Below are 23,403 nucleotides of genomic sequence, written 5' to 3' on the forward strand. Positions count from 1 at the left end.
CATTGTTAGCAAGATAAACATTATACATATCTACTTAGTTTATCTGCGTCCAAATTAACATTTTTTTTTTAAGTATATTATGCTTATCAAATGTCTGTGTCCGTGGACTCAAATAATTATTTTCATAAATGATCTAATTGCATGACACGATCTCGCATGCACGTATTTATTCTTGCACGACACCCGATCCGAGTGTTTCTTAATACCTCGCGGCATGCAATGCGAACATTTGTTAAAATAACATTAAATTATAAATTGGGCAGGTACGCCCTAGCGTGTGAGGCGCGCGCTGCAACCGTCGTAGCGGTGGTCGGGAGGCGGTCATCTGTACGTTAACCGTTGTTGCTAAAGGTCGGAATATTTGGTGAGTGGGGTCGAGTCCCAAGCCGCAACCTCTTCCCCTCCAACGCTGCCGCAGCTCTTCCCCCTCCCACTCCGCCGCAGCATACCCACTACCGCTGGCACCTTTGGCCGCCGTCCGTTCCGGTTTAGCGTGACATTCTCAGAGGGCGCAGCGTGCGCGCTACGGTCATTTCATGTTAAACTTTTACCTATGTTGGTACCGGTAGTTAATTATTGACTGGCGTCTTTCATATTGTCCTAAATTTGTCTAAGGCTAAGGATGCATTTTCGTGTCCAGGAGGCTTAACAGCCAATTAAGGTTGGCGGCTTTCTCAAGTTAGAGCCCCGCTCCTGTGCCAGGTATGTCTACTACGGGCTGACCATAGCCCGTGCAACTTAGAACTGTTTGTTCGCAGTAGCTGAATCTAAAGCTTATGTATGTTTATTGAGACAAGAAATACATCTCAAAGGGCCTTCCCCCTTGTACGAGTAGCTGGAGTGAGGTCACAACCCTTTTACCCTGTCGTAGCTCAGTCGATTAAGGCAGTATCTGGGATGCTCCCGGACGCAGGTTCGAATCCTCGTCACGGCCCTTGTGGATTTGTTCACGAGGTCACAGGAGTTCAGGCCCCGGCCAGCAGGTGGGTCGCGTGTGTACTGGTGAATGCGGCAGTGATGTACCGGGTTTTAAGCACGCCACGCTCATTGATTGTTACCTGCCACGATACGTTACTGACCGCGCACTGTACCGCCACACGCGTCATGTTAAGTGTGCCAAAGGGCAAAGTGGGTATACAAGAGGCGGCTGCTGAGACGGGAGGTAATTAAGGTGATTGTTAGCTAATGATGTCGGTGGCCTATCACCAGTACCTCTTATCTTGAGGTTATCTTGAGATGATTTAATGTCCCCGCGGCCCGGTCCTCGACCAGGCCTCCACCCTCAGGAAGCAGCCCGTGACAGCTGACTAACACCCAGGTACCTATTTTACTGATAGGTATCAGGGGCATAGGGTGAAAGAAACTCTGCCCATTGTTTCTCGCCTGCACCTGGGATCGAACCCAGGACCACAAGTCCAGCGTGCTGTCCGCTCGGCCGACCGGCTTGAGTCATGTTAAAAAATATTAGTTTTGTGTAAGTTGTTGGATGTGTGGTTAATTATGGTAGTTAAGAAAGATTTCAGGAATGCTTGGAAAGATTCCGTAGGGTCGATGATACTTTGTGTTGAAGCTGGAGACTGTTTAAGCCTCCCTGGAGCAGTGGTAAAGTATGACGTGACCCAAGCTGGATGGACCACCTGTCGGTCAAACAACGCTGTGATTGTGTTTACAGCGTCAATGAATGACGACATATATAGTTGGCTCTTGCTTTAAGACGAGTTATAGTGGTGATCGTTGTTGTGATGTGACAATTGAAATTGAAATAAGTTTATTGAGGTAAAATACACAAAGGGATGAAGTAGCTCAAGCTATTCTCACCCCGTTCAGTACATCGTGTTAATACATACATATAAACACATCACAAACAATAAACATATTACCAAACATTCTGAGATGAACATCTACATTTCCTAATGTGATGTGACAAGTCTGTCATTCTGTGACGTGCCACCAGTGTCATTATAATTGTTATATAACTTTGTTTATAAATAAATTTTCATCTCTTCTACCCTTCCCTCTCCCCCTCCCCCTTCTCTCGTAACCGTAAACAACTTTCAGTCTCCTGTTTGTTTCGCGCCTTTTTCCGTTACAAGTGTAGAGAGGTGAGAAATTGAGCGAGTGCCGGCTGGCGACATGTTTACAAGCGGTGAAGTGAGCGGTCACACACACCTCCCACGGACCTGATGAAGCACTTAATGGAGAGCTGAAGCCCCAAGGGAGCAGCAGTAACTAGCCAGTCTCTCTCACCCTACACCCGGCCTCACCCTGCCCACGCTCACCCGCCTCCACACCCAAGGTCTTGGGGTGTGGAGGTGGGGTGTCTCCACGTGTGTTGCTCACGGAGGGGTTTTTGCCATGTAATTAACACCTATGTTGCAGTACTAAAGTACGCAACACCGTCATGTAAGCTGCACCACGTAAAGGACAAAGAGTACAGACAGGTGCAACAATGCTGCTACTCGGTACCACCATAGTACCCCACGTCATTATTAATAGAAACAAGTCTAGAGCCACATGTCGTAAATTTAATCGATTTATCAACCACGAAGGGGGTGGGGGGGGGGGGTGTAGCAGGAGCGACCACCGTGCGTGAGTTAGTAGCGTGTGATTATTGATGTGAGCGCGCGACACGAACCGCAGGAAGTGAAGCTGTTGCCTTTTTCAACCACTTCACACGCACACTGGCACACTATAGTCGCACACTGATGTCAGCGGCCACACCACTAGCACATACACACATTCCATACCACCCCTCGCTCCCTCTCTCCCTTCCTTGTTCCCTCTCCCTCCCTCTCTCCCTCCCTCCCTCCCTCCCTCCCTCCCTCTCTCCCTCCCTCCCTCCCTCTCTCCCTCCCTCGTTCCCGTACGCCCTCTCTCCCTGCCTCGTCTTCCCGCCTTGAAGCTGCGCCGGTGAAGCTAGGTGACGATACGACGTAATTAACATTTGCTCTTGAGAGTTGGTCCGTGTTGCTATGTATTGTGCTTGCCTGTGTGTACTTGCTGGTCAGGTCTCTGTCCGCCCGCACTTGCCTAACAGTTATTACATAGGAAGCAAGGTGTAGCTCTTAGTAACCTTCCTTACTAGTTTTGTTGTATTTGGAGATATTTTTGGTTATAGCTTTACTGACATTGGAGTTCTTTGTCACATCTGGTCTTGAAAGTGTGGATGGAAGTGGCTTCCTTTGCTGTTACTAGCGAGGCGACGTTTAAGAAGTTTCAACAGTAGTTTGAGAGGTACATTCGGGGGGGGGGGGGGGGGGGGATTGTACAGGACCCGCTTACCTGTAGTGTGGACCAACTGGCCCGCTACGGGGCTCCCGCGGCTTATCTTTATGTCCTCGTGTGTGTGTGTACTCGCCTAGTTGTGTTTGCGGGGGTTGAGCTCTGGCTCTTTGGTCCCGCCTCTCAACCGTCAATCAACAGGTGTACAGATTCCTGAGCCTATTGGGCTCTATTGTGTGTGTGTGTGTGTGTTTACTATTTGTGTCTGCAGAATCGAGCTATTAGCTCTTGGACCCCGTCTTTCTAACCAATCTATTTTCTCTTATTTTTTTCAATGCATATATTTCTCTATAACGCGCGCGCACTTCCACAGGAAGCAGCCTATAGCAGCTGTCTAACTCCCAAGTACCTATTTACTGCTAGTGGGGAAGATGATCATCAGGGTGAAAGAAACTCTGCCCATTTGTTTCCGCCGCCGTCGGGAATCGAACCCAGGCTATTAGGACTACGACTCCCGAGCGTTGACCACTCAGCCGTGAGGCCCCGTGGTGTAGGTGGGAGGGGGGGGGGGGGCGGTCACCAAGACACACCTTATGTTGTGGTCCGTCACCAGTCACCAGGTGCGTCACCAGTCACCAGGTGCGTCACTCCTCAACTTGTCACGGATAAATTTATTGGGATTTTTATTGAACTGTTTCCATCTGTCAATGTTATTTTATCAGGAGACTTGTTGCTATGACACTGAACTGTGGACCATTTGGTAGAGATAATCCATTATAGGAGAGGTTTGTTCTGTTATTTCCAAATATTGAAAGTTAGTTTAGTTCATTTATTATGCACCCCATACCCATCTTGTGGGTGGTGGTGGAAAGGGTTACAGAGGCACATAATGGGCTCAGGGACTGAACCCCACAATTCATTTAGCTAAGCAAGTTACAATCTTGATGAGCTAGTTACAAAATTCAATATAAGTCGTCACATCAACAATGGGTTCGACATCGACCTACAGTACAGGTTCTAAATTAAGCAACTGACATATGTGGAGAGCTAGTGTCACAATTGATATGTTTGTCCTGCACACCGCCCCCCATCCAGTGGGCAGCGGTGGATAGGTTACAATCACTCAGTTACTACCTACAGTTAGCAAACTGAGGATATTTGGCTAAAATTTCTGGTAGCAGATCATTTTGAATGAAATGTTTATGTTTGGATGTTTGGGATATTTTGAAAACTGCAGGGGGGTTTGGGCAAAATGTGACCCACCGCCGCTTTCAGTAATTGGCATATTTTAGGTATAAAAAGTCGGAATTTCAAACTGCGAATACATGTAGGGAGCCAGAATTTGGCTCCAAAATATGGCTAAGGTATCGGATTTGGGATGTTTTGGATATTTAGAAAACTGCAGGGGGGTTTGGGCAAAATGTGACCCACCGCCGCTTTCAGTAATTGACATATTTTCGATATAAAAAGTCGGAATTTCAAACTGCGAATACGTGCAGAGAGCCAGAATTTGGCTCCAAAATATGGCTCAGGTATCGGATTTGGGATGTTTGGGATATTTTGAAAACTGCAGGGGGGTTTGGGCAAAATGTGACCCACCGCCGTTTTCAGTAATTGGCATATTTTCGATATAAAAAGTAGGAATTTCAAACTGCGAATACGTGCAGAGAGCCAGAATTTGGGTCCAAAATATGGCTCAGGGATCGGATTTGGGATGTTCTGGATATTTAGAAAACTGCAGGGGGGTTTGGGCAAAATGTGACCTACCGCCGCTTTCAGTAATTGGCATATTTTCGGTATAAAAAGTCGGAATTTCAAACTGCGAATACGTGCAGGGAGCCAGAATTTGGCTCCAAAATATGGCTCAGGTATCGGATTTGGGATGTTTGGGATATTTTGAAAACTGCAGGGGGGTTTGGGCAAAATGTGACCCACCGTCGCTTTCAGTAATTGGCATATTTTAGGAATAAAAAGTCGGAATTTCAAACTGCGAATACGTGCAGGGAGCCAGAATTTGACTCCAAAATATGGCTCAGGTATCGGATTTGGGATGTTTGGGATATTTTGAAAACTGCAGGGGGGTTTGGGCAAAATGTGACCCACCGCCGCTTTCAGTAATTGGCATATTTTCGATATAAAAAGTCGGAATTTCAAACTGCGAATACGTGCAGAGAGCCAGAATTTGGCTCCAAAATATGGCTCAGGTATCGGATTTGGGATGTTTGGGATATTTTGAAAACTGCAGGGGGGTTTGGGCAAAATGTGACCCACCGCCGCTTTCAGTAATTGGCATATTTTCGATATAAAAAGTCGGAATTTCAAACTGCGAATACGTGCAGAGAGCCAGAATTTGGCTCCAAAATATGGCTCACGTATCGTATTTGGGATGTTTGGGATATTTTGAAAACTGCAGGGGGGTTTGGGCATGCCGAATTGTACTGTACCCACTTGTTCTGAGAGGTGGTGACCGCTGACTTGGCGGGGCACCAGATCCCTCCCCCCCCCCTGTGTGTCTACCCCCCCCCCCTCCCGGGACCTGCCTCTCCCTGTCCCTCTCTTCCTTAGCCAACTCTCCCACCTTTGTTGTGTCACTTCCTCTTGGGATGTTTTCTCTTGGGTCCCTCCTTATAACCTTCCCCGTCCCCTCCTACCTCTCCACGGGAGACATCTCCCGTCACGCAGGGTGCAGTCGCACCTCCACAGGTCTCCAGTATCAGCTCTTGATACTGGTAATGGTTCCAAAGGGCCACCACTTACGGGCTATTCATGCCCGTGCCGTCTTTTGGGTGGCTTGATCTTCATCAATCAATCACCTGTGAGGACCTCCTCCCACCCTGATCTGCCTCCTTCCGTGTCTCACCCCATCTCTCCAACTAATGCACATACAGTACTGTATATAATAGATATATATTTTTTTTTTCTTTTGAGATATATACAAGAGTTGTTACATTCTTGTACAGCCACTAGTACGCGTAGCGTTTCGGGCAGGTCCCTGGAATACGATCCCCTGCCGCGAAGAATCGTTTTTTCATCCAAGTACACATTTTACTGTTGCGTTAAACAGGGGCTACAGTTAAGGAATTGCGCCCAGTAAATCCTCCCCGGCCAGGATACGAACCCATGACATAGCGCTCGCGGAACGCCAGGCGAGTGTCTTACCACTACACCACGGAGACTGATTGATATGTATAGATATATCTTATAAATGATACAAAAACGAGGGAAGAAGCCTATATACAGTTACCTGGCACAGGAGCGGGGCTGTAAGTCCACTACGGGCTCGCCATAGCCCGTGCTACTGGGAACTTTTTGTTCCCAGTAGCTGAATTTTGAACAACTTACAGATAAAATGTATACGTACACACGCACACGCGCACGCGCACGCTGGTACTCTTTTTGTAACTTCGATATGAGCCTGGTTTTATTTTGTTTTAATAGTTTTAAATTTTGAGTTGACTATTATAGACAGACATAATTAAGTTTTGATTTCATTTTCGCCTCGGTGACCTAGAGATTATACCCGAGACCACAAGTTATCGACCCCGATAACTTATCACTCCCTATCTCCTTATTGAGCCGCAACTCTTGCTGGCCTAAGTTTCCCCTGTCGTTGCTCCCCCTTGCTCTTTCCTGCTGCCTGCTGGAGACATGTTGTTATAGATTCAGCTACTCGGAACAAGTTCCAAGTAGCACGGGCTATGGTGAGCCCGTAGTGGACTTACCCGGCACAGGAGCGGGGCTCGGATGTGTGCTGGAGACAACTGCTCGCTCCTACTTTATTGTTTTTAGTAAAGATGGAGAGGTACACATGAGAGGTAAACGCCAAGATTGATTTAGTCAGTTTATTTAAGAGTGCCCTACAGATAAAGTTAGTAAAATTCATCCTACAGGTGGCGAGTCGTAATGAATTTGCCTAGGCAAACTTCCTCAAACAAAGTAATTGAAAGAGAGCAGATTTTCAGCAATAACATTGTTTCTAGATGATGGTCGAGAGACCTCCAGGGCAGGCAGGTAAAAACCTTATAATGTAAACTTGGTAAAACTATGTTGGCAGGTATTGATTTAAAAATAATTTGTATATCTAAGAGATTCGATTAGAGGAAGAGGTTGTGAGACTCCGTATTGAGTTGCGACGCGGGAGACGTCTTAAAACTGTATGAAAGGGACACGTTCCACACTCAGCAGTGAAGTTAAATAAAGCTGGGTCATTATACAAGGAATGGGGGAGAAAGACAGTAGGAGTTTCTTCATAGGGGGAAGTGAGTTAAGGTACATTAGTAAGGCGGTATTGGTGAAATACTTGTGGAGATGGGGAAATAATGTCGGTCAGATGACAAGACCACACACTAGAATGTGAAGGGACGACGACGTTTCGGTCCGTCCTGGACCATTATCAAGTAGATTGTCAGTCATGAACACAGATGGACTTGTGACAGAGGGCGTACAGTATTCACCATAGCATAAGTAGCAACAGAGTACGTAGTAACACTCTCTCAGTAGTAGTGTTAAAGCAGTTATGTGGTTGGGAAAGCTTAATATGGAGTAGCTGTACCAACCAATGTTTGTTCCTGTGTCTGAACCTGTATTGCATGATAACGGAGAGTAGATCCCAAGGCCACAACCTTTGCTGGTGTTGACCCAGTAGGCACTCCCCGACATCCTAGACCAGACGAGACGTGCGTCATAAAAAATATGAATCGTGAACTCTTCCTTTAAAATTGCGAAAAAATGCGTTTTCGTACTTGGCTAACTTAAACATTAAATTTTTGCAGTTTTATCTAACGAGGATTCTTTTCAAATTAGATAATATAAATATAAATGTTTATTCAGGTAAGGTACATGCATACAAGAGATTTTTACACAAATTTCTAGGTTTATAGATAGAGCTGGTACATACAATGCCTAAAGCCACTATTACGCAAAGCGTTTCGGGCAGGAAAGGAACAAGATCCATGTTCGGCTCTCACATTAAACAAACAAAAAAATTGCCGATAAAGAAAAATAAAAGCCTGGTATATCAAGATCTGTTTAGAACAAAAAGTTCACTTTCAGGTTTACAAATAGGCTATTATCGGAGCCGTAATATGCTTTCAGACCATCACAATTATCTAGATAACTCTCCAGATGTTTAACCAGGGCGGCTGGCCGGTCAATAGAATCACCGGACCCAGAGAAAACGACTCTGAAGATCAAGGGGAGACTTAAGTGGTAACCTGGTGGGTAGTTACCTACGCTGGTAGACACAACACTTGGATTACCAGGGCTCATTACCGCATTGTCCTGCCAGTCCCGCCTCTGCTCACACTCGTACATCTTCATAAAAGATTGCTGGGAACAATTCCTCTGGTTGTTTAACATACTACATGTGTAAAGGAAGAAATGTAAATGTTTATCACTCAATGTTCGGTAATATGTGTTTTGTTTGTGATGTGTGTGTGTGTGTATATGTATGAACATGTACTGAACGGGGTGAGGATAGCTTGAGCTACATCATCCCTTTGTGTGTATTTTACCTCGATAAACTTTTTTCAATTCAATTTCTGGTTTATGTTGTTTGAGACGAGCGAAAAGCTTGTTTAGAACTGGGCGGTCGCCAAACGATGTCAGTGTGATCCATTCTGGAAAAATAAATAATCCTGATAGTGGTTCTAATCCAGTTGTTCGCAATAAAGCTTAGATGAATGTATGTATTTACTATTTGTATTTGTGCCTGCAGGATCGAACTTTTAGCTCTTGGAACCCGTCTTTCAAAGTTGTCGAACTGACCCCCCGACCGACCAATTCCTCTCGTAATTACTACATATATTTCTTTCAAACCCACACATCCCCTGGGTGCAGCCCTTAGCTGTCTAACTCCCGAGTATATATTTACTGCTAGGTGAAAGAAACGGCCTATTTGTTTCTACCTAGACCGGGAATCGAACCCGGGTATTTAGGACTACGACCCCAGAGCTCTATCTGCTCAGCTGCGAGGACGTACGTGTGTGCGTGTACGTACGTACGAACACGTATGGAGCTAATGACGTTGTTACGGCGACAGAAAGTATGGTTTTTGATCAGTCTTAATGTTGAGGGATTTTGGTGCACTTAAGAGGCCGAGTAACATCATTTGTAGTTATCCCGTCCTGCTAAGATTTCCCACCGTCAAGGAAACGGTCAATTTAAAGTGTCCTCTCCTAACCTACCAGAGAACCCAAAACAGAAAACGGTACAGTACGTCACTTTCGCCAGTCACTTCCATTTTCTAGTACAATTGTTAGCCTTATGTAACGCAAGCGAGCGAAACGCGACGTTTTCTGTAGGAGGACAGGTTGTTGTAACGTTCAGGCTGGAGAAGGTAATCAGCCCAGCGTCTGGTAATTTGTGGTTGCGGTGAATAGCGGGGAACCACAGAGGTGGTGACCGTGGCCACTCAACTTTACCAAAAAGCTCTTAACAGAGATTTATGTCATTTTAAGACACCATGTTTAACTTGTTTTCCTAAGATATTCGTACGGAAGATTTTAGGGCGACTGTCAATACAGATGATTGACACACGAGGGCTCCTTATGTCCTCTGCTTCAGGGTGGTGATTAGCACTACGTCCTCAGAACCAGGTGATTACACTGATTGGTCTTCCATTGTTAGAAAGGTAATCTGTCTCTTGAGTAATATAACCTAGTAATAGGTTATATATTTATCTATATTGAAGAGTGCGACACGATATCGGGTTCGTATCCTGCTGCACGGAATATATTAATATGAAGGAGGCATCCGGTGGTGTAAGTTCCTGATATGACAGGTTGACGGCTACACTTTATATTCCTCAGGCAGCCCCTCCTCACCCCTGGCACAGTGTGTGATCAGGGTCTGCCCTCGCTCCTCACGCTCTGAGGAATGTCTCATTAACTATTACAGCTCTTGTCCTCCGCCTCCCTGGAACACCACAGGTCCATTGTGGATTTGCGTGGTACAGGTAAGGTTTCCTTTAGTAATGTGGTGGAGCTGGAGTGTTGTGTAGGGGGGGGGGGGAGTTGGATGTGTTTACCTGTTTGTCTACGGTGAGACAAACAGGTGAGACAGCCTCGTGCTACTATCATACTTGCTCTTGAAGTTGTGAATGATGGCTGCTTCCTCAGCCTCTGGTTAAACGACTGACGTCTGCAGGTCGCCACCAGTAACAACTTGTTACTCTGTGTGTGTAATTCTTCCAAGTGCTTCGGTACGGCCCCAGTCACACTTCTATTGTGTCGTCTTATCAGCTATCCACCCCGGCTCTTTCTTAAAGACCTGCCATTTCCTTTTAAAATCTTCACTGGCTTCCCCGACACTGTGTAAAGGATGTTCCCACCTTTATTTAAGCTTGTCCCTAAATGCTGTTCTATTCATATAACTGTGCACTAACCTTCCCTGCTTTAGGGAGGTTTGTCATTTTCAAATTGCCGTTCCGTTTCTCCCCAGAGCCCTCGTATGTCATATGAAATGCTTTTAAGAGATCCTGCTCTAGGTTCCTAAATGCTATTCTTATTTCTGACTGTTAAGCATATGTTGATATCGTTTTTAAGTGAGCCTCTGGCTCCCTATCCAATTGTTGCCTGTTTGTTTTTATCTCGTTTGGAGTCTTCTTCTTCTTGAGAATAGGTGCAGTTTGCATGAAGGGTTAACCCTCCCGATGACTGCACCAGGACAGACGTAAGGAGACGCGTTGACGGTTAGGAGGAGAAGAAAGTCAAAAGCGGTAGATGTGATGGGCCGTAGAGAGAGGAGAGGCGACGAAAACAGAGGCGAACGTTAGAGGGAGACACCCCGCACCGGGGGGCGGGGCGTCGTGGTCACGGTGGCAGCTGACCCACGCACGGCTTAGCAGTGTGCGCAAGACGGGAACTAATACTTCTCCGGAAACTTGTGTATCGGAAAGCGCGAGCAGTACGCTTCCCAAATCACCCGCAGGTCAGCAGGCAGCCGGCCACCAGGCGGCGCCCTCGGCTGAGACATCCTATCTGGCACCCTATACACAAACTCCTTCACCCGCGACACCCAGACAGTGGACGAGCACCACGGGATCGGAAGCACCCGGGCATCTCGATAAGGGCCCAACTCCGGACCCTCACAGGGCACGACCCCAGCAGACGGGACTAGGCAATCCCCAGACCGGAGCAAGGAAGGAGGGGATACAGCAGGGGAGGCAGGCGCGGCACCGACCCCACCACCGGGCACAGGAGCCGAGGCCCCCTGGCGCACATCTTTCCGCAACAGCACGACAAGGTCACGATCATCAGGCACAACCCCCCACTGCCGAGATCCAACAGCAGGAGACGCAGGAGGTGAGGCACAGGTAGCAACTTCGGAGCCCCTCACAGCACCATCATCCTCGGCGGGAGGCGCCAGATCACCATACTCCCCCACCTCCTCCCAAGGCACACCACGAAGGGGAGAGACACTCCGAGCCCGCCGTGAACGCTTCGAGACAGGCCGCACCACACCACGCCCAGCAGGCCCCGCCGCAGGCACGGCCACCATCTTCACATCCACACAGGCCACACCCGCACCGTCCGAAGAGTCCACAGAGGCCACATCACCCACACTGTCCACATCATCCAGGGAAACAGCCTCAGAACAACGACGCGCACGCTTCTGCAAAGGGATGGAAAGAGCAGAACTACACTCACCAACACACACAGGCACGGCAGGCACCTCACCCTGCCGAAGCACCCCCTCTAAAACAGCAGAACCCGCGTCCCCGGGAGCCGGTATCACATCCACAGGCGGGGGCGGGACATGGACCTCCACCGGGACATCCTGCACTACTCGCAGCTCAGGCGACGGCCCGACACCCACACACACCGGCTCAACAACCCCAGTGGCCACAGCAGTCATCAGACGTGTCGCACAGGCCGTAGAATTCGCCTCAACAGGCGGAGCAGCAGACAGGCAATCAGGCGCCTCAGGCACAGCACCTACTCCGTCCTCAGAACCGTCCGAACGTAACAAGGGCGGGAAATCCTCCGCACGAAAAACATGCACCCGACCAGTTGCTCCCACGTCGCACGCCGCAGCCAGATGACCCTCGTGACCACACCGATAACAGGTGCGCGGTTGACCCCGATACTGGCAGCGGAGCGTGTATCCCAACACGGACATCGACGACGGTACACTACACTTCAGCGACATTGTCAGGGTGCGAGAGCCGTCAAGCATACCAACACAGTGCCCGGCAACGACCTTGTTCCAACGAACACTTAACACTGTCCCAAATCGCTCAAAACAGGAGGTTAAAAAGTCGTCCTGAAATTCGAAGGGGGCACCATGCACCGCCACAGACGTCAAGGTGACACTAAGATTCACCACCTTAACTGAGCCAGCTGAATCAGGGAGAGGGTAAACACGCCCCTCACAACGCTCGAGAAACGCTTGAAAGGCAGCCTGGAGGCGGACCACAGCACGGTGGCCCTGAAGCAGCTGGATGCCCACCAGGTCCGACAGCTGCACATGAAGCACGTCCACCAGGGCGACACCAACCAATGGATGGTCCACCGGCACCGTAAATGCCAGACCAGCCGACAATGTCCTCTGCACTGGAAGGCGAGACGACCCCATGGCTAAGGCAAACGTCACCCTGTCAGTGGCAAACCACCACCAGCAGGGCAAACCAGCAGTCACCCAACGTAAACACTAGCCAGTGCGGAGAGACCTCAGGAGCGTCCGACCCGGCCGGTGGTCACCACGCAACTCGTCCACGACCCGTCCGTTTTCCGTTTGGAGTCACCGTGATTCCGGCCACCCTTGCAGCGATCTTCAATTGTTTTGTGGTGATTATTTTCCCTGAGGTCTGCCATCACGGAGGTGGATGGTGTGGGCCAGTTGGTGGTCCCATGTGTGTGAGGGGGCAGCCCGTGTGACTCCGCACACACCTGCTCTCATTACCACCCCTCCACTACCCCCCACCACCATGGTTCTTGTGTGGTGTTGTTGTTGTTAAAGATTCGCTACCCGGAACAAAGTTCCATGTAGCACGGGCTATGGTGAGCCCGTAATTTGATTGATTGTTCTTGTGTGGGTGTCTCACCCTCCTCTCTTCCTCTCTCCATCCTTCCCCCAACTGACTGAAATCACGGTGATTGATTGATTGATGAAGATTAAGCCACCCAAGAGGTGGCACGGGCATGAATAGCCCGTAAGTGGTGGCCCTTTCGAGCCATTACCAGTATCAAAAGATGATACTGGAGATCTGTGGAGGCGCAACTGCACCCTGCGTGACGGGAGATGTCTCCCGGACCAAGTGGTGACCAAATGGTGAAAATCACGGTTAGTTACGTTGTGCTGTGTACCCGCTCTACCCTCCCTTCCTAGAACATACATCCTCCCCTCCCCCTCTCTGCCCATTTAACCGACCTTGTGCGTCCCAACATCTGGCTATACAGTTTGTGCTCGCTGCTCCTCTCCCATCCACCACGGAAGAGGAGGAGGTATATATAATGTAATATACATTACATTACACAGGCTAACCATAGCCCGTGCTTCTTGCCCGCTCCTATGCCAGGTAAGCTACGGGCTCACCATAGCCCGTGCTACTTGGAACCTGTTCCGAGTAACTGAATCTATAACAACAACAACATTACATTACATTACAACCTCTTGATGTAAAGTGTTGAGGCTGTGCAGCTCTCTCTCACCTTCATGATACACTTGATTACCTTTCAAACTGTATTCTTGTTCTAATTTGTTGTTTTTGTCAGTCTCGCCGCTACAGTTACAAGCTGTAGGTTCGTTACGGCTGTACACGTGACCACTCCAGTCACACCTGCCATGACTGTAATCTCGGTCTAAAAGGACTCGGTTTCCTGGTACCTGCCCGCCTGCCTTGTATCTACCTGTCTCCTTCAGTGGTCCCGTCGGCCATATCCCGCCAACCCACCAGCCGGACATGCCTAACTAGGGCCCCCTCACAGGATGAGTATGGGGGGGGGGGTGCATGGTACGGTAATTATCGGGAGAAAGCGTGATTAAGTCAGTAGGTCAATATCGCCCAATGTACAGTAAACTACCGCTCACAGGATGAGTATGGGGGCCCACACTACTACCGCTCACAGGATGAGTATGGGGGCCCACACTACTAGCGCTCACAGGATGAGTATGGGGGTCCACACTACTAGCGCTCACAGGATGAGTATGGGGGCCCACACTGTACTAGCCGCCTGCGACAGAAACAATCTAACCAAGCTACACACTGCAGGTGTTACTCGACGCTGTAATTACCAGACCACATGTCTTGACACCTGTCACTCACGTTGTGATGTCACAGTTGTTGAGAACGAGGGGAAGTAGTCGTCGTCGCTGGTGTCATCACACGAGAGGGTGGTTGTTGTTGTTATAGATTCAGCTACTCGGAACAAGTTCCAAGTAGCACGGGCTATGGTGAGCCCGTAGTGAACTTACCTGGCACAGGAGCGGTGCTGTCTCTCTTTAAGGCAAGGGAGAGGGGAAGATCGCGTATTAAATACAGTCGTCACAAATTTTGATGCGTTGTGGTTTTAAACAGAGGGCGAGTGAGTTGAGCTCACAGCCCAGCTCCTGTGCCAGGTAATTCCACTACGGGCTCACCATAGCCCGTGCTACATGGAACTTTTGTTCTGAGTAGCTGAATCTAAAACAACAACAATAATGAGTTGAGCTGATGCTGTCTGTCTGTATGTTAAGACGCAAGAGACAACAGCGACCACTATTATTTTAAATAATTGACTTTATTTTATTTTATTTAAATAATTCAGCTTCGTGTTGATCTGCCGCTCAGAAATACGGTTTTCATTTGCATGCTGGACATCAACGATTAATCCTCTGGTTGACTGTGATAAAACTGTCAATTGGTTTATCTCTACACGATCAAACGAGTAGGGATTTTGTCTCCCTGTGCTTACCGACCCCATTAACATGGTGTTGGGGACGGACACGCGCAAGACCTCAAGGCGCTACACTCCTGGCAACTGTTTGTCTGATTTAATCAAACTTGGCGGGAGTCTCTTGCTTCATAGTACCACCCGACGACACTCTCCTTCAGTCCACCCTCTCCCGCGGCATTACTCTAAAGCCTCATGTGCCCCAGAAATCCTTTTTTTAGTTTCCTTGGTGAAATAGGGATGTCTTAGTTGTTTAAAAAATAAGACTTCCTTTAAGCGACATATCTGCGGTGCGTGTGATTTGTGCTAGAATGATTTAAACAAAAAATTAGATGACTAAAGTGTGGCAAAATAAGATGCACTGTTCCGTCCTCAAGGAATAAATCTTGATTCTTTTGGACCCAGCGGGTGGTTTGTGAGAGTTGGTGAGGCTTGGGGGCGCTAGGTTTTATAGTGTGAGCGTTACCTGGTTGATGGGGTTCTGGGAGTTCTTCTACTCCCCCAAACCCGGCCCGAGGCCAGGCTTGACTTCTGACAGTTTGGTCCACTAGGCTGTTGCTTGGAGCGGCCGCGTTAAGATGCCAGTGCCCCCACCAACTGTTGCAGACTCATTATTGTTCAAAAGGAAGATTCTTCACCCTGTGTGGAGGAGAGACCGGGTGGCATTGCATCTGTGCAAGCAATTAGCCTTCAACACACACTCCTGGATATCAGAAATGTTTTTCATTAATTCCATTCATGGATTTGAAAGGCTCATCACATCAAGATAAAACTCCTTAGACTTGAAATGTGCGTAGTGAGTAAACTAGAAGATTGCCGATGTACTTCTGTATGCAAGAACTGTATGTTGGAAACCCGTATATCGATATGCTCTCTCTCTCTGCTTCATCTGCTGGAAACATACACCCGCTAGACTCCCAGCAGGTTCGTTTCCCAGTAGCCTGTCTTGTGCCAGGTAAGTCCACTACGGGCTCACCATAGCCCGTGCTACTTGGAACTTTTTGTTCCCAGTAGGTAAATCTATAACAACAATCGGTAGCCTGAGGCTTGTTTCTCCGTAGCCTCAGGCTTGTTTCTCCGTAGCCTCAGGCTTGTAGCCTGGACGTGCGCGCGCTGTCGTAGCCTCAGGAAGACAACATGGAGCAAGTAGTGAGGTGATGGTAGCGGTGGTGAGCAGTAGGTACACACGTGATGTACGGATATTTACCTGTTGAAAGTGGATTAATTTGCCAACATGTTAAAAATAAATCGTCCCTATAGCGACTGTGGACGGAGTATATAAACTTTGAAGTGTTTTACCCTCCGAAATTAATTTTAATACAAAATTTATAATTGTTACGTAGGACTGTTAATTTTTGCTTTCATATATCTTCTGGGTGTGTTTGTTTGTACTTGTATGATATTGTCCTATGTTGGGCCATTTCCGGGGACGGGAGACGGTCACCACCCGTCTCTTCTCCGTCTAGGTTAAGTTTTCCCACACTGCTTCTGTCATTTTCCTCAGAGGGCCATCTTGTAATATGGATGCTCTTGGACGCATCGGTTCGAATCCTCGTCACGGCCCTTGTGGATTTGTTCATTTGGCCATCTTGTAATATTTCAGTGTTTGGGGGGGGGGGAGGGGGTTTTAGTGTAGGGGAAGAGAGAACTCATATCTATCCTTTGCGGACGAGTCTATCTCTTGAAAAGTGTCGTTCTCAGCGGCGCCATCCTGGCTGGCGGGGGGCGGGTGTAAGGTATAGGGAATCTCTCACACACACTGACACAATCCGCGCCCAATCTGAAGTGTAATGTTAAACCATTTCTGGTAATCGGTTCAGTATAGCTTGATGTGGCTAATCCCACAAGGCAGGCAGGTTAACATTAAGCCTAGTATTTATGTAATGTAACGCAAATTTCTTAAGCAAAAGTTTATACATTAATAGGCACTGTCTGTACATATTAATAATTATATTATTAATAATGTTAATATAGCAACAAACATTTTGTCCTGCACCGTTTTTTTTAGTACTTGGGATTATTTCTAAACTGTGTAAAAAAGGTTTGAATAGCATTGCAATTTCTTATTTCATGCACAGGTTTACTAACTATATTTTTTATGGCTTTCGACAATTTTACGATCGTTAATTTGGGCTCATTTAAAATTGTCTTGTAATTTTAAATGAGTCCATTTATTATCATTAGTTTTGTTACCTTCAATATGGGCAATATTTTGTGTTACAGAAGTGTGGTGGTGGTGGAGCAGTCCACGGCTCTTCAACCTGAGCTGAGCCACGCCCGGGTAACGCTGCCTGCTGGCCTGTCTGCTGTGGCCTGTCTGCTGTGGCCTGTCTGCTGTGGCCTGTCTGCTGTGGCCTGTCTGCTGTGGCCTGCGTCCGGCACTCGACACCTTCACCACACCCGTCTATCTGTCTGCACGCTGCTGTTGCTGGGGCCCCACCTCCGTCTACACACACACCACCTGTCCACTCCATCATCACTATGTACAGCACTGCAGGGGTACAGGATCTTGCTGTAATCGTGGCGACTCTTGCTGTATTGGTGTAGACAAGTGTTGGAACTGACTGACGGTGGCGTGAAGTACCTTCAGCTTTGTACTTTAAGTTGACCCGCCTTATTGTGTGCCTCTTGTTTCAAATTCGAGCTTTTAAAGTAGGTTTAAGCGCCTTAAATTTATCTTAAAAATTACCCCCCCATTTTGTGCACAAGAAATTTCCTGGGTTAAGGTTCGCAAATATTAAGTAAGATGCTGTCAGTCAACTTGAATTAACTTGAGTGATCATCCTGTGATACAAAGCAGTCAGTGGCTGTCATACGTCCGTCCGTCGGCCTTAAACGTCCTCCTCTCCGTCTCCTACCGTCACGCGACCTTCTAACCTGGACGTGCGGGCACTGTCGTGGCCACACGGAGACCGTCGAGCAACTAGTGAAGTGATCGACCAGGATTAACCTGGTTCCTTCATGTATGTGATCCCTCTGGCGAGTGCGGGAGGCGGCACCTAACCCAATATTGATCACGGGGCCGTGTCCCCGCGGTACCTAGTGGCCAGGGAGTGCACGTGGCGGGGGACCTGCAGGTGCCGGAGTACTCTAAGGTGTTGTGGTGACTGAGGGACGGGTGACACTGTCCATTCTCCTGTGATTGTTGGTGCTGCCGTGACGCCGGCGTCATGACTGTCACCTACACCAGCCAGGTAGCCACCTGCAGTGGCTTCGGCTGCTTCTGGAAGCTTCTTTTCAGGTATGTTAGCAATTGCATGCTTTTGGTTACAAAATTTGGCATTTGTAGGTGTGTGTATATACGGGTGTAGTGGTGATAACACTGTGGAAGTGGTTTCAGCTTTAACTGAAAAAGCTGAAACCACTGAAAAGCTGTTAGGTTTCAGCCTAACACTTTTCAGGTGTTGGGCGGGTCATTTGTCAGTAATCAGGTGTGATTTCCCAGCCAGTTTCTCCAACCACTTCGGCTGGACGGTCTCGCTTCATGCAGGTTGGCGTTCAATCCCCCGACCGTCCAAGTGGTTGGGCACCATTCCTCCCCCTCCCCGGTCCCATCCTAAAGAGTTATCCTGGCCCCTTCCAGGTACTATATACTCATAATGGCTTGGCGCTTTCCCCCTGATAATTCATTCCCTCCCAGCCAGCTTAGGTCAGCTAGATAGTGCTACTAGAAATACTGAAATAGGTTGTGAATAACTCTTCAAGTGCGCATATTAGAATTTAATTTTAAAGATCGTATGCTGGTTCATAAGATGGGTTTCAGGGCTTCTGGTGCCGCAAATGACATGGTAACACCGCTCTGGTGGGTTGACCAGACCACACACTAGAAGGTGAAGGGACGACGACGTTTCGGTCCGTCCTGGACCATTCTCAAGTCTCACAATCGACTTGAGAATGGTCCAGGACGGATCGAAACGTCGTCGTCCCTTCACCTTCTAGTGTGTGGTCTGGTCAACTTACTTTAGCCAGGTTATTGTGACTCATCGCCTGCACAAGCTCTGGTGGGTGGACGACCCGTCGTGTAGCGCCAGACGAGGCCTCGCCGGACACTCGTAAGTTCCCGCCAACAGAGCCGCGCCAGTGACGTCACACCACACGTGTGGGATACCATTGGCTGCCAAGAGGCTGGGATCGATACGTCTTCTTAACTGTAAATTACCTACTCTCATTTTTTCGCACATTTGCTTTACATTTCCATAATGTACAAGTATTAAATGCGTTGGTCTCATTATTTTAAGTTTTGTTGTTGTATTTCAAGTTCTGATTGTTGCGTTTGAAATTCGAACCGTGTGAATACGGAGTAATGGAACCTGCGGCTGACTGTACTCGCCTAATGGTGCTTGCTGGGGTTGAGCTTCGGCTCCTTGGTCTGGTATTTGTCTATTAATGTTCACCTATTTGTGCCTACAAGATCGAGCGTCTTAACTCTTGGACCCCGCTTTTCCTACCGCCAGATGTCTAATGTAATGACTCCCAATCAATTTTATCTTGTCTATTAGGCCAACTACTCACCATCCGTAGTATGCAACCTACAACAGTTGGCCAACTCCCAGGTATCCAGAACAGAGGCATCAGGTGTTTGTCCAAGTTGGGAGCCGGTCGGCCGAGCGGATAGCACGCTGGACTTGTAATCCTGTGGTCCTGGGTTCGATCCCAGGCGAGAAACAATGGACAGAGTTTCTTTCACCCTATGCCCCTGTTACCTAGCAGTAAAATAGGTACCTGGGTGTTAGTCAGCTGTCACGGGCTGCTTCCTGGGGGTGGAGGCCTGGTCGAGGACCGGGCCGCGGGAACACTAAAGCCCCGAAATCATCTCAAGATAAAGTTTCGAATTAATTTTGAATTATATTTCTCTCTCTCCCCACCTCTTGGTTTCGGTCCACTCAGTGATCACACTTGGTGGTCACACTTGGAGTGGCGCTGCCCAGTAAACTCGCCCCTCGGGGCAAAATTTAAAAATTTAAAAATTTTGCGCGCAGACATGTTTCCCAACGTCCCGGTGGCTCCTCTGGGTCTCCAGTAACCTTCTTGGGTCGTGTTCGGTTTCGCTTTCCCTGGAACAGTGTAGCCGTGTATGTTGACCAGACCACACACTAGAAAATGAAGGGACGATGACGTTTCGGTCCGTCCTGGACCATTCTCAAGTCGATTGTGCGGAAGAATCGCATACACATAGATGCGTATGTCTCCTTCAGCTGTGTAGGCCTTCAGATCTTCTCGCTTCTCCCCTCCTCCAGCGTTCATAATTACAGCTGGTTATTGCCTATCCTCAGATAAAAACTGTGTTATGGGTCAACATGACTGCAGTCAAATAACGGCATCAACAAAATCTCGTAGACTTGAGGCAAAGTGAAATTCACACCAGTTAAGCTACTCCATTTGTCATTGTATTATGTAGGAAGAACCGTATGTCTATGGGTCATCCTATACAGTTAGCAGACTTCTAGATGTTAGCACTGCTAGGCTTAGGCTCGGCTACAATTACCTCTGGGAGTTTGTAACATCTGCTGATGTAGATTTGACTAAATGTAAACTGTTAGTAGAACAAATCGCATACTTTGCGTCATTACATAATGGAATGTGAAAAAAAAATCGAGGAATTCGGAGATAACACCATCAATGGTGTCCAAGAAATGTGCATGTACTACTTTCATAATTTATATAAAATAATAAATAAATAAATGTTTATTTAGGTAAGGTACATACATACAAGAAATTTTTATAAAGATTGGTTGACTTATAGGTAGAGCTAGTACATACAATGCCTAAAGCCACTATTACGCAAAGCGTTTCGGGCATGAAAATGTAGGATTTGCTTAATGTAGGTGCAGCCTGCACATGACTGTAAAGCTGCCGCCCAGTTGGGTGGGTGTGGAGCAAGACTAGTAACTGTGTGACTCATCATAGATGTAAAGTGCCTTGTATATTGACTTGTGAGCCTCTTGTTGAATCACGCGATATAAAAAGATTATTTATGTATATGTGTTTGTGTAAATGATTGTATATATATGTACATGTGTATGTAACATTAACAGTTGTGTAAATAGTTTCACAAGATTGTCACTTGCTTAGCTAAACGAACTCTGGAGTTCAGTTCCTGAACCCATTATGTGCCTCTGTAACCCGTTCCACCACCGTCCACGGGATGGGTATGGGGTGCATGATAAAGAAATAAATTGACTTGAAAAAAATAACGGCTTAAGCTGTCGTGACATGTTAAACATGCCCTCATGAAACTTGCATCATGTGCAATAGGGCCAAGAATCTATACCATAGATAGGCAACTTAATTATTGATTCGGTTTGCTCTCTGGAAAATAAGTCAACTTGACCAACAAACAGTGGAACTAGTGCAGACAATGAGTTAGAATAACATGGCTGAAGATATGATGATCAAACTACACATCAAAAGATGGAGAAACGACGAAATTTTCTAAATTTTTGTGATGTGTGGTATTGGTCATCAGTGGAACTACTGTTAAGGTCAGGTATATTAGCACAGGTATCTAGGGCTAGATTCACGAAGCAGTTACGCAAACACTTACGAACCTGTACTTCTTTTCTCAATCTTTGGCGGCTTTGTTTACAATTATTAAACAGCTAATGAGCTCCGAAGCACCAGGAGGCTGTTTATAACAATAACAACAGTTGATTAGCAAGTTTTCATGCTTGTAAACTATTTAATAAATGTAACCAAAGCCGTCAAAGATTGAGGAAAGATGTGCACGTTCGTAAAGTACTTGCGTAACTGCTTCGTGAATCAGACCCCTAGTCTCTAACAGAGGGATATGATTCGACTATAACCTCATTTTGACGGGGGTATCCTATTTAAAATAGGATTGTTCTTTGACAGATGGGGGGGGGGGTGTTCTTCATATACGATGTCGTTAGTGAAGGTGAGAAATATTTGATAGTGCGCGTCTTGTGCGACAATAGTGACTCTTGGTATTGTCTGCTGCTGCTGTTGCTGCCGGAGCTGGCTATTGACCCCAGTCTTGTCTCTCAGGTCATTCACCTTGTTTCACCTGCCTCGCTCCCCCAAACCCCACCCTACCACACCCCACCGACGCCCTGTCTGGCCTCATCCCCGCCCCGCCCACACTCTGCCCCGCCCTTACTTGCCACGCCCCCACGTGCCCCCCCCCTCTCCCACACCACCCACACCATGTCTTGCCTTGACCAGACCGCACACTAGAAGGTGAAGGCACGACGACGTTTCGGTCCGTCCTGGACCATTCTCAAGTCGATTGTGCCACACAATCGACTTGAGAATGTCGATTGTGTGACAATCGACTCGGTGTACAGGTCGTTGTGTGGGTGTACAGGCAAGTGCTCCCAAATTCAGACTCAGGCTTCACGCACCTACAGCTTTACGTATTCAAGATTAGCTTGCAATAAGAAATTAGGTTATTGTGCTGTGATAAGTTTATGGATATAAAGCTATTACAACACTACATTCTTTGGATTTAAGAATTATCCACAGGTCGTGTCTTAAGGGGGCAAACTTGGCACGTTCCTCAGGTGTTTTTTTGGTTATCAGGGCTGCGGTGCCTAGGCCAACATCGTAGAGACTTGCAAGTAGGCCTGGTCGAAGACCGGGCCGCGGGGACGCTAAGCCCCGGAAGCACCTCAAGGTACATAAAGCGGGAGACATCTCCCGTCACGCAGGGTGCAGTCGCACCTCCACAGATCTCCAGTATCAGCTCTTGATACTGGTAATGGCTCAAAAGGGCCACCACTTACGGGCTATTCATGCCCGTGCCACCTTTTGGGTGGCTTAATCTTCATCAATCAATCAGCCAAGGTTATTGACGAGCTGTGACTCCCGAAGGGATCTCGCGATAGATTCTGGCGAAAAAATTACAATTTCTTTTAATCGACTTGAGAATGGTCCAGGACGGACCGAAACGTCGTCGTCCCTTCAACTTCTAGTGTGTGGTCTGGTCAACATACTTCAGCCACGTTATTGTGACTCATTGCCTGCACAATTTCTTTTAGTTTCCTTCTTCAAAATTATCTTCAGATGTTGACCTTGATCTTCGTGCTTATATTTTATACTCCTCTGTAGCTCGGTGAATGAAAGGCTGTGATGGCTGTCTAGCAACAAGGAAGTCCTATTTCCGTCACCAAACTGGTTTAATGCCGCAACGGCAGTCATGCTTGGCCGCGATGCCAAGGTGGCAAAGTGGTGGCTTTAACGCAGGAAAGTGAGCAACCTCAGGGCAGGTGTGGGGCGGGGCAGGTGTGGGAGGTCAGGTTACGGGTGCAGGTGTGGGAGGCGCTACGCCCCGGGCACTCCACACTTGAGT

The 23,403-nt window shown here is 47.7% G+C and overlaps 1 protein-coding gene across 9 annotated transcripts in view; it reads left to right on the forward strand.

Moving 5' to 3' along the window:
* LOC123766172 (bestrophin-4) overlaps positions 1–23,403 on the forward strand; it is a 103,248-nt gene that overhangs the window by 29,255 nt on the left and 50,590 nt on the right. For all 9 annotated transcript variants that reach the window (XM_069321278.1, XM_045755098.2, XM_069321279.1 and 6 more), the window contains exon 2: positions 17,319–18,336. In XM_069321278.1, the coding sequence (XP_069177379.1) occupies positions 18,266–18,336 (71 nt within the window). In that variant the 5' untranslated portion in view covers positions 17,319–18,265. The remainder of the gene's footprint in view (positions 1–17,318; positions 18,337–23,403) is intronic.

This window comes from Procambarus clarkii, chromosome 9 (genome assembly GCF_040958095.1).
Source record: "Procambarus clarkii isolate CNS0578487 chromosome 9, FALCON_Pclarkii_2.0, whole genome shotgun sequence".
NCBI classification, from domain to species: Eukaryota; Metazoa; Arthropoda; class Malacostraca; order Decapoda; family Cambaridae; genus Procambarus; species Procambarus clarkii.